The 12,430-nt window shown below is 34.9% G+C and overlaps 1 protein-coding gene across 2 annotated transcripts; it reads right to left on the bottom strand.

Moving 5' to 3' along the window:
- Positions 1-412: 412 nt before the first annotated feature.
- LOC110708268 (autophagy protein 5-like) lies at positions 413-11,142 on the bottom strand. 2 transcript variants are annotated; one of them, XM_021886359.1, is made up of 8 exons: positions 10,849-11,142; positions 8,612-8,736; positions 7,458-7,524; positions 6,788-6,877; positions 5,634-5,721; positions 3,712-3,852; positions 1,899-2,030; positions 413-1,179 (listed from the first exon to the last, which is right to left on the bottom strand). In XM_021886359.1, the coding sequence occupies exons 1-8, from the start codon at positions 10,960-10,962 to the stop codon at positions 854-856; spliced, it is 1,083 nt and encodes a 360-aa protein (XP_021742051.1). In that variant the 5' UTR covers positions 10,963-11,142; the 3' UTR covers positions 413-853. The 2 variants fall into 2 exon arrangements, with proteins under 2 accessions (XP_021742051.1, XP_021742052.1); XM_021886360.1 differs by lacking the exon at positions 3,712-3,852.
- Between the last annotated feature and the right edge of the window lie 1,288 nt (positions 11,143-12,430).

The following is a 12,430-nucleotide window of genomic DNA, read 5'->3' as shown; positions in this document are numbered from 1 at the left end:
GTACGAAGTATATAACTTTTGTATGATAAAGTATTTGGTAATTGTTTTTTGTAAGAGATCAGAATTGAGAAAGTACATTTGTTTGATTAATGTGAGGTTTTTATGTTTTTTTTTTTTGGGGGGGGGGGCGGGGCGGAGGAGAGCGGCAGGGACCCAAGGAAGACATGAGAGGGTTGTATTGCCTAGTGGTACAACCGTCGAATGAGATAATTTCTAGGAGAGAACGAGGGGATAGTTATTGCTCATCTGTTTTAATTGCTTTCCCAAGCAAGCCGTAATTGTTTCAATGTCTCTTTCGGCTTTATTAAAGAAACACGTTGAGATAATTCTTTTCCCTATAATTTTTTTAGTAAGGGGTAGGACCATTTCACGCAGAGAATTTTAGTGGATGTAAATATCTTGAAAATCACACTGCGAAAAACACCCATGACTCTTAATGTATAACTATTAACTATACAATACACAGCTTGTACAGTTTAACTGGCTGTATTTAGCAAACACATATACGAATCAGAGAGCTATACAAGGTCGGCTCGTGTAGCACCTTCAGTCCTTAACCTTGTCGTTTGATTCACCCCTCGTTTTCTCAAGTGAGTCATGCAAACGATACATGGAAGAAAGGGGAGTCTTTAACGGGAAACCATCTAAGTAAAACAAGGTTACTTTTTTCTCAAAAAAAAAAAAAAGGTTACTTTGTTATGTACAGACTATTGTGCTTTACAGATTGCATACGTAAACAAAGAATGCAAGGGTGCGTAAACTAAATTAACCAACGTGGGAAACCACAAGGCCAGCTGAGCGACATATACAGAAGTTAACCAGTCTATGTAAAGCAACGATTATATGGCGAAGGCTAGTGATGGATCAAATACACACATATGTGAAGGTAGTGATCTGGGTTCATTAGGTTGTTAACTACCCAAGAGAAAGGGATCTCGGGTTTTGGCTTGATACCTTGAATTCGAATGAGCTTGATCTCAGCACTTTCTGATGGCTGTTTCGCCTCAGTACGTTCACTGACTGATGCAGTCACCTCTTCTGTAATTTTTGGGTCACCAGCAACTTCTGGATGCACGTCTTGAACCTCCTCCTCAATTGTTTTCTCACCGTTGAGTGTCCCTTCTCCAAAGTACTCTGGCAGGAGAGTCTTCATAGCATCAGTTAAAGTAAAGCATTTTCCTGCAGTGATTCACATTTTGAGTATTTCGTCTCCAGGAAAAAGGACATCTAAGTAACCATTACATACACGCCTATAAATTATTCTACTGATATATAAGGTCAGAAATCCAAGCAAAGGCCCATCAAAGAAAATCTCTAAGCATCTCAGCAACGTATGATGGTAGTCAGTTTTCAGCTATACTCCCAAGTATATTGCATAGCAATTGGCGCCTATATAGTCAAATGCAGAACCATGGTGAACAACCAAGTCAACAGTTCCCATTAAGTGCTTAATCAGACTTCGTCAAGAACTGCCGTGATTTCAGAATCAGCACAAATAAAATATTCAAAACCATTGTAACATTTTTATGCTCAGTAAAAATGCAAGAAAGCTCAAATGCTTTCTTCATAATTCAAAGGAGAATTCAACCTGATAGTATCAAATGAATGATATTGTCATTTGCCGGTAATCAGAAGAAATCACAGAGTTGCCAAACATGACATGGGAAACAGAAACAGAAAATAAACATGATTAATGACTGTCTGAGGGCATGCAGTACAACTTGTAGAATTAAAACAGTAGTTGGCATATTTCACACAATGGATTTATTAGACATCCTAAATGACCACATCACCAGACAATTAGAGTTTTATCGTCTTAAGAAAAGGGGCTGGTCAGGATTCAAGAATTTGATCTACTAGTAATGTCCTTAATTTAAAGACATGAAATTTATACTGACCTTCATCTTTATTGAGTCCAACGGGTCTGTTTATGTAAGAAATTTTCTCCCAGCTGTCAATCTCAGGAGCCTTTTCCAAGTCATCAAACATCTCGGTGAAAATCCTAACATACAACCGTACTGGAATCCTACCTGCCATAATTGGTCAAACATGGCTTTTGAAATTGTACCAGAGAGGAACAAAGAAAAGAAAAATTTATCCAAAAGGTACCATAAATCTCAATTCATCCTAATTCATACTATCTGGCACAAGAACAACTTATACTCAATATAGTTTTTCATGTATATCAATGCAACATTTCTGGCAATTTATGCAATACTTTTGCCAGTTTTTAACATTAACGCAACAATTATCAACATAATACATGTGTGTAGCCTCTAAGACTCTTTTAAGGGAATGCAAAATGTAGAATTTGGTGAAAGGGAAATTCACCCTGAAAAGAACGAATTTCAAATTACTCAAAGTTAGCATAACATATACCAATTGCCCAAACAAGAGCACAGAAATCTCAATGAAGATTTTAAAGCAGCCTTTAATGAAGAAAAGTACATTCGTAAAACAGTTTCCTATGGAACATGAGTTTGTTAGTCATTTCTCAATGTGTGCTATGATATTAAAGGGAGGGTCAACTTAGTTGCAGACTTGCAGTATGATCTTGTGGCTTGGCTATAAGCTTGGAGACAAGAGAGAATCATGATGAACATTGATGAGACTTCTCGTTAAGTTTTAATTTGTATTTTGGAAGGGAGAAAGTCTCTCGGATGCTTATGCTCATAGGTTATACAGTTAATTATTCACATTTTCAGATCATCAATCATAAGCACTGTCATTATGCACTAAAATCAACATCACTAAATAGGTCTAATTATGTCAGTTCATAAACAAGTTGTGGGTCACTTTATGTGACCCTCATTTGTAAACAGCAACAGTTTCTTCATTAAAACTACTCAGAAACCACAGCCCGGGGGGGGGGGGGGGGGGTGGGGGGTTGTACCCCATCAATGGATAATGTTAAGATTTTCAAGTCTTGGATGGTTGTTAGCATGTATATTTGAACACGGGTCTAAGAAAGTGTTCTCTTCACTTTATTTCAGGTTTTCCTTGTCTGAATATTCTAAGCTCAGGTCTGATTTATATTTATGATCGAACTCATTATCCTAATATTGTCTAATCTCTCTGAAATTTTCTGATCTAGCCTGATCTAATCTGGTTTCAACAAGAATAAGTTTTAAAAATAAGGTAAAGAGAACTGAGTTTTCATGGAAATAACTATACAGCTAAATCTGGGCTGAAAAATCTGCTCTGCCCATGTTAAAAGCATCCATTTGCCTACCAATATACATCTATTACTGCCATTTTCTTGGATAATTACAAAAAAAATTGATGTTTCGGACATTGCTCTGGACAGTAAGCGTGAAATTTTGGTAGAGAATCCTTGGTGAATATGATTTTTTGTTCATTTAATAATCATCTATAGGCTCATGAATGACCATCATCATTTGTCTCCAAAGTTGTCAGTGATAACTATTTTGTTTTCCTCCTAACTTTTTTTTTTTTTTGAATAGTGTTTTCCTCCTAACTTAGCTATGTCTAAAAGGTGGAAAATATAAGAAAGGAGATCCAACTTCCTTGACAAGTTTGTTTCGCTCTCTATTTAACTACAGAGGGTCAAAAGCAGAAGTCATGCAAGTAAGTTCAGGACAGTTATATGATGCACTAGGAAAGTAGGGATGATCCCTTATGGAGTCGTAAGAGTTTGTGTATAGATAATACAATTTGAAAATTTTAGGCAGGCTTGAAGTACAGAACTACCTGTTGTGGCAAGTCCGGGATTATCTGTATTACCGGTATCAGATGAGGATTTTAACGATGGATACAGTTTTGCTGTGTAATCATCTTCAATGGCTCCTAGCTTCAGCTTTAATGTCACCTTAAGGAAGGACTCCAAATTGCCTGATACAACCAGATAGGTAAACTATTGATGCACAAACACAAATTCTGTAATGAATTAGAAGATGATAAGCTCAAAAGAGAAAGAAATAGTAAAATCCGGAGATAAAAGCAATCAGAAGAAGGGCCTATTATAGAAATTGTTCTTTGATTGAGTTCTAAAAAACCTTTTAGGTATGAACATGAAGTCTAAAGAAAAACAGAGAGGAGGGGTCCCAGTCAAAGTCAAAAAGTCACAAGTCCCTTATATATGCATCTAAGCATCAGCTCTTGAGACAGCATTTGAGTATGGTGTTTAAATTTTTGACATTTCCATGCCCTGGGAGGTAGCAAATGCAAAAAGCCACTTAAAGTAGCTTTCAGCAGAGAAGACTGAAGAGAGATATAACTTCCAAGAAAATCCTAAAATGAGAAACATTTAATCTAAATCCTAAAAATTATCGCAATTGTTCACTCTAGCATCCTAACCACATGCTTACAATTACAATTTCACCAAATTTAAAATTTTAGTTTAATCTGAGTTATTTCTAAATGAACCAATTAGATTAGCCTACAGTTTTTAGACAAACATCCAGGCCAGCGGCAAAGACGCAGGAACAGACATGGCGCAGAAACACATACAAATAAAAAATCTAAAGACAGTAATAAAAATGACCCCATCCCCAATTCATGAGGATCGACAAGCCCAATTCAAACAATATGGTGAGCTTACCGGATCATAATTTTCTTAAAAAAAAAAATATTAAAAAAAGGTAGCTTTTAAGTCGAAATAGCCCTAGAATCCTAGATGATATAGGGGTTGGATCATTAGGACTGTTGCTTACCGGTAATTGTAAAATGAGAAAGGGGACATATCAATGGGAGCAATCACTCACCTATGTCTCAATTGTAATAGCTGCAGTAATAATATGAACGTTGTGGCACAGCAGAAGAAGCCTAACCACTTGTAAATTTACACAGTAAACACCTAAAACTCAATCACCAGTCCATTTCTTTGTTAGAATTAGATTCATATGGGATTTTGGATACTACAAGGACCATGAAAAATCTACAGACCACTACAAGCCTGTGCAGGAAAGAACAATACTCCCTCCATCCCTAAATTAGATGCCTACTTTCCTTTTGGGGGGTTTCAGAAATTAGATGCGTATTTCTATTTTAAGAACGTACATTTTGACAATAATCCCCCTTTTTGATGAGTTGTCGTCAATTTTCTTTTATTTATTTTGTACTTTTGACATCATTTTCAAATACTTTCTCTCTCTGTCTCTTCAATAATTACCAACTACTTTTATTTCTCTCTATCTCTCTCTAACCCCACATGCACTTTGTACTTTCCAATCATGGTTTTTAAGGAATCTCTAAGTTCCTTAATTCCCGCGTAATTTTAGAAGTAGGCTAGAAGGGACAGAGGGAATACTTTTTTCCACTTCAGGAAATTCAATGTTTTATTCTGCCACAAATGAAAATGCTCTCACAGTAAAGAAGGCTAAAAGATATAAGTGGGTGGAGAAGTGCAAAAGTTGGTCTGGACAATGCTGAAGCATAGTACTAACACTTTAAGATGAGGTACCTCTCTTCTACGTAAATATGGAAGACTATGGGTAACTAACTTGTTTTCATAAACAACAGCCTACAGTAAGCTTAGCTCATGATACTCATCTATTCTATATCACTGCTTCCACAATCTGACAACATCTTTTCTAATGTGCTCCCGCAAAAGATTTGAATCCTTATGCAGCTATATAGATGATTGTCTAAATTTAATGAATAAGCTGTCTCACCATTTAAAACAGAGCGCCATAAATCCAACTGATCAGACTGTGACATGTTCATTACATTCTTGCAGTTTCCATTAATTATGTAGGCAGCCTGAAAAGACAGACAGACATCAATTATATGATGTACTAACAGAAATCAAGCTTAACTACAATGAAATTCCAACTGTAGAGGTAGAAACAGAAAACAGAAGGTGTTGCCAATCTAAAGTCTAAACCTGGAGAGTGAATTTACAATAAGTACACAATACCTGTGAGCTTTTCAGTCAGTAAGATTAAAAATCTTAGGTTGGCATATTACAAAAACCTTGAAATTAACATTATTACACTTAAGCACCAATGAATCAAGGATTTCAATCACATAGCTATTGCCTTGTCAAGTTGTCATGCAAGAGCCAGCTAGGCAAAGACATAATACTTCATTCTTTTATAATTGCAATAACTGGAGTTTAACACATACATGCACAACTTTAACTATTAAAATCTTTAAGAAAATTAATAATTATAAAGATTTAATATTATGAAAATAAACATTAAGATTAATCTAACAAGACCCCACAAGATTGTATTTTCTCTTACAAAGATATCACAATATAAAGTCATATGATTGTATGTGAATAGTGTCAAAATCCAATGTGTTTTTAATTTTTTATAATAAAAGAACGGGGAAGTATATTTTTGCCATATGCAAGGCTGCTGAACATCTCTCAATTCAGTGTCCAAGAGGATACATGGTTCCTGCAGATTATTTCATACATTTGAAAAGAAATAAGATATGACTTGTAAATGGAAGAGACAATTCATTATCAGAGAAGGTTATGTTTGATATGCCTTTGTTCAATAATTTCATAGGTATATGTTGGACCAGATGGAACTTGTTGAACCACTAGGATAACACATGGTAGAGGTCATCAAGCTTTATTGACTTGCATTGGTGACAGATAAGATCGTGAGCACAACTAGTGGAAGTGGAGAAGGGAGCATTAATAAGATAGCACAAGTACACTGCAAATGATACCAGCACGTGACAGTCAACATGCATTATTTCCAATAAACAAGCACAAGTGACAATAACAGAAGATGACCTTCACAAGGATACATGTACAGAGAATATACATGTCTTATAGCCGCTTAATGTAGTTTTTGTACATGCAACTTACCTCTTTCAGAGAATTGATGAAGCTCCACTTAACAGCATCTTCACCTTCACAAGGAGTTAGTGTATTACTTGGATAACCTCTAAAATGAACCTGTATATAGTACATAAAGTTAAATACAAAGTAAAGAAGTGATTCACTACAATGCATAAAAGGTACACGACATTACTTAGTAGGCATTCCATTTGAACATATACAGAAAATAACCTAATAAGGTAGAAAAACATGTGATTGATAAGGACTCTTTGTTAAAAAAGCTAAATCCAGGCCATAAGCAAAACTAATGTCATCAACATGCCGTCATAAAGACATAAACTCATAAGTCATCATTTAACCTCTTTACAATTTTTTCCCTGAAGCATATAGCCACAGACTTAACATTTCCATAAGTTACTGGAAGACAATAAATCCTTACAAAAAATGCTCGAGATGACAGCAGACAAGTGTAGAATATGAACCATACAATTCATCAGTTAATATATGAAATGTTTAAGACACGATAACGACCAAAATGCAACTTATGCTTCCCTTATTGAAAATCTCACATATAAATTCCTTGATTTCCAACTGATACACTTAAGCATTGTACATACTAAATACAGCCAAAATTAACAAATAACGTGACATGTTCAATTGCATTCATAATTTTAAGAAGATCAACCAGCACTTATACCGTAAGATTCCAAGGTCTCTCAGGCTCCGCACACAAAAGATCGAAAAGAACGCCCGTTGGTATATACCTGTACAAGAAACACAACCATGGTGAAAAATCCAAATTTAATATAGAAAGATGAATACAGGAAAAGATGATTTCTGAATGCCCCCTATGTACAAATATAGGTCATAAATGCCCTAAAAATGTTTAGACTCCAGAAAATTCGATCAATGAATATAGTCACTGCAAAAACAAGGGGGACAGTGTAGCCCACAACTATATACCAGTTGACTCGACATCTCATACTGATCTTGGTAGGGTGTACCTTATGTGAGTTATGACATACATCACTGCGAATACAGGCTAGGGTGTCAGATATGCTAGTCTCATGGTATACTGATAGCAAAACATGGGAACATATACAGCAATGAAAAATTCCAAGGATATGAGAAAGCACATCACTTTTAACATTGACAATTTGATAATTAAGGCGCACAAGGGAGAAGTCATGTTTCACATTTTCACAAACTCCCTAACTAATTAACACTCATTAGAAGCATTTAATATTGGATACTCCAGTTTTTAGTAAAGTATTCGGTTATGCTTGAATGATGATATGCAGCTACAGTGAAGTAGTGAACTACCCTCAACCCATATCAGGTGTTTTATAAATTACTATACCTCATATCTTAAGATGCTGCTGCATCTTTCATGTTTGGTAGCTTGATTATGATGACATTCATGTGCTCGCTCTAGCAATTTTTAAGCTGCACAAGTGCTGTGTCAACATGATTGTGTAATTTATTTACTAATATACAAAAGACTTAATTAAAGTTGAGGTATGTATTTTTTTTATTTGAGCCATAATGTAGAAAATTAATTAATAACTCATGAGTTGTTGACTTGTAGAGACTAGAGATAGCTGAAACTCTTAAGCTGGTTGACAGTTCAAGAATTTAGATTTATCCATTTCTTGCAGTTGTTTGAGTGGATTAGGGGTGCTATTTTTGCCAATCATAACATTGTTTAAAACATCTCCTTCAGGAATAAAACAAAGAAGCAGGGTATAAGAAAACATGTAAAACAGATCCATCAGAGCTTGAATTCATGAGTATAATGATTATGCTATTCAATGTATAAATCAAGCATTTACAGCAAGACCAGAACTTTACCATTTCAGGGGCAATCCTTTGTACTCAAACCAAATTGTATCTTCCCCTGGAGGAAGTGAGTTGCTGAAGAGGGGTTTAATTTGAGATGCTAGCAGTGGAAGATAACCTATTCGTGGCGCTAACAACTGTAATACCAAAAACCAGCATACATCAATAGTCCCTTCACACACACACACACACACACACACCCAAAAAAAAAAAAAAAAAAGACACACAAAACAAAAGGAAATCTGCTGTTATGTGTAAAACAAAGAGAGCCCTGTTAAGGAAAATAAAAGAAAATAAAAATAAATAAATAAATAAAAAAGAAAAAAGAAATAGCTCTTGGAAGCTCACTCCATAAGAAAAAGAAAAATTACAAGGAATATAATTTGTGAATTTTGACACATCAAACATTCCCTTGACTATACACACTCTGACACTAACTCGGTCACTCTATCTCAATATAGCCTCACTTTTAATTACTGTGGAATCTAACATATGGGAGATGGAAAAAGAAATATTTTCACCACAAAATAGCAAGACATTGATCTTTGTAAGGAAGAAGCAAATGGTGGGAATAAAACATACTTTTTCTCCATTGATCCTATTTCCTTCCTTGAGTCCTCAAATTCAAATAAAATTCTAATTTCATAATAAGCTCCAGGACACTGATCTTAATTTTCATTGCTTTCCCATTTCAAAATCTAAAGAATATTCTCCACGTGATACCTAAAGGTAACCATATCACATGCAAAAGGCATACTACATTCTCATCTTTTTGCAGTTGCAACATATCCTTACCTTAAATTAATTAAACAAATAAACATAGAGTCCTAGAATTTGATGATATTAAGTCATTGCTACTCTTCTTGTGATTGTGATGATACCATTATCAGAATTTGACACACTCCCTTTTCCTGTCATTCATCACGATCCTCCATTCTCCAGCACTCAATCTACGAGGAAAGTAACTGTTTTTCCAGAACATCCTTAAAAAGTAGATGTCGGCACTATTTCCATAAGAGTAAATATTCATTTAATTATCTGTCATTGGACATTAACTTGAGGGAATTATATACACCAATAAATCTTCCTGCGTGGGTTGCAACCCCAAAGGACAGCCTCTCCTATAATCTTAGAGTGATCAACTAGCTTAGTTGGTTAAGTCTTGAGGGGTTGTATAAAAGACATGGTAACAAATCCAATCTACATCATTGCCCTTATGGCTCTCTCTCTCTCTCTCTCTCTCTCTACACACACACACACACACACACAAATAAATAAATAAATAAAATCAGTATCTGGAGCTCTTTCTAAGGTTGATCGCATATACTAAAAACTTTATTACTTCACACATGAAGCCTTAGTTACTTCACAAAACAAGCATCAATGCTCTTGAGACCAAATTAACATCTTATTATAGAAAAGACCAAATTAAGATTAGTTGAGCACCTAGTCACACCTAAGAATAACTTACAGCACAAACTAGCATTCAAAAACTTGATGGTTCAATGCCTGTCATTCATTCCATGGCAAAATTCACTTCTTACCAACAGAACTACAACTCCTATGAGGTAGCACCAGCATCAATTTTCTACTTAGGCTATGAAGTATGAAAATTAAGAACAAGGAGGCAGCATAAATCAATTGAAAACTAGGTAGTCAGCAGGCCAAGGTGGAGCAAGTAGTGGTGTCATGCTCAGAGTGTGGTTAGCAGCAAATGGAGGAATTAAATGCCCTATTTGGGAGTACATTACTGCTCGATCACGAGATAAGAAAGCCTATTAAACCCTTTCGGACACAATCGACATAGTAGTTTGCCTCCTAAAGTAGCGCCACAACTGTAAATTATGATTACCCCTAAATGATTATCCTCACTCCAAGCATTACCTTACAAAGTAAGAAACAGTTTTAAGTCTTTATTCCAGTCGACACCACAACATACAATCACCAACTGAAAATGCCCAGCCAACCATAATTGGCAACAACATCGATTTGTTTTGCACAAATTAGTATCAACAATTCTAGCATAGACCAAACAAGCAACAAATTGCATTAATATATTTTACAACAAAACCAAGATTCAAATTACAATCAAACTAACAACTAGAATTATAATAAACCCAACAAGAACATAACTTGGAATTAATTCATATGAATAAAATTGCAACAAGAAAACCCAAATTCATGCTACAAAGAAAAAACCCAGAAGAAATTAGAAGTGAAAAATGAAAGAAACGAAGAAGAATGCAAACCAGAACTGGGGGAGGAGGAGGAAGAGTGGCGACTTCAGAATCATGGAGATGAATTTGAAGGGGTATTGCTCCTTTCCAAACGTACTTGAGTGCTTCTGTTCCTTCGTTACCCATCTCTCTGTTTGACTCAATTACGGAAATTCTCAATTGCCCCAATTATACCGCAAACACGGCAATATTGCGATTGATCTGCCGTTGAGAAAATGAAAATTATAAAATTGCTTATGATCGGGGAAGAACTACGGGTTCATGCACTCGTTTTAGTGACGGTTCAATTAACAATGTGCGTGCAATCTATTTGAGATAACGGGTCAGGTTCCGTTTAGATTTCAGGTTAAATAAAAAAATTTTGTAACTCAAAATATGATAAATGGGTTAAATCGGGTTGAGTTTGGGTTGGGTTCTCTCTCAGCAACCACATCAAGTTTGGGTCGGGTTAGGTTAAGAATTGACAACTCTAACTTATGTATAATGTGTGTGTGTCTCACTATTTGAAAGAACATAGGTGAAGTATTAAGAACATTTTATTTGGCTCGAATGAATCATAAGGGCGATACGGCATTACATAATACAAATGAAAAGAGATTTGAATCTCTGACATATTGTATATTTGTACGCATGACCTTAGTTTGAACCAGTAGCAAATTACAAATGGGAGTGAAAAAATTTGAATGTGACCTATCAGTCTTAACAACTAGTAAATTACAAATGGGAGGAGAGGGAATCTTAACATGTGACCTCACTCTTAACCACTAACAAATTACAAGGGGGTGAGGAGATTTGAACATGTAATTTATCGTACATAGACCCTCAATCTTAACTACTAAAACAAGAGTTGAATGGTAAAGTATTAACAACATGAATCAAATAGCACACTCCCATCTTGTTTACTGACATTGTAGAAGTTGTTGGAAATTCAAGGAATTTATCTAGACAATTTGATCAATGCTCGATTGGGCAAGCATACTTGATAAACCGGACATAGCCATGTTGTCTTTGGAGCATTTCATGCACCTCCGAACGATTTCCAACTTTTTTACATTCATAAGTAAGAGATATGAGGGAATTTTTTTTTTTTTTTAAAGACAATAGGTTTAATATTTTATTTGAAAATAAGATATGCGAAAGGGGAAAAAAAATACCCGAGTACAAAAAAAAAAAAAAAGTAGTAGAATTAAACCTATTCATTTCACCTTATTTTTTCAAATTGAAATTATTTTTACTTAAATTAATTATTCTTTGATTTTTTTTTTTTACTAATTCTCTATTATATATCTTTTTTAAACTTAATGATTTTTATTGAATTGAAATTGTTTATTTTATTTTTACTAAACTAACATTCTTTTTTAGTGAATACTCCATATTATTATTTTTAACGTGAACATGACCGAGCCTAAGCGAGGAGCATGAGATCATAGAGATATAACATAAAAATAGACTAGTTTGCCAAAATTGAAAGTACAACACTTAAAAAAACACACAAATGTTTAAAATAATCGAATGTATATTAAACATTGTACATCCACTAAGTTGTCTATACTGTCAAGGATTAACCCAAACGAAATAAAATTACCTTGATATA

This window comes from Chenopodium quinoa, unplaced genomic scaffold, assembly GCF_001683475.1.
Source record: "Chenopodium quinoa cultivar QQ74 unplaced genomic scaffold, ASM168347v1, whole genome shotgun sequence".
NCBI lineage: Eukaryota > Viridiplantae > Streptophyta > Magnoliopsida > Caryophyllales > Amaranthaceae > Chenopodium > Chenopodium quinoa.
This window is presented reverse-complemented; position numbering and strand designations above follow the sequence as displayed.

Coding starts and splice junctions, on each gene's coding strand:
- LOC110708268 (XM_021886359.1), bottom strand. CDS start 10,962: ATGGGTAACGAAGGAACAGAAGCACTCAAGTACGTTTGGAAAGGAGCA. Junction 8,737..10,848: donor CTCCTCCTCCCCCAGTTCTG/GTTTGCATTCTT, acceptor TTGGTATTACAG/TTGTTAGCGCCACGAATAGG. Junction 1,180..1,898: donor TGGACTCAATAAAGATGAAG/GTCAGTATAAAT, acceptor GAATCACTGCAG/GAAAATGCTTTACTTTAACT.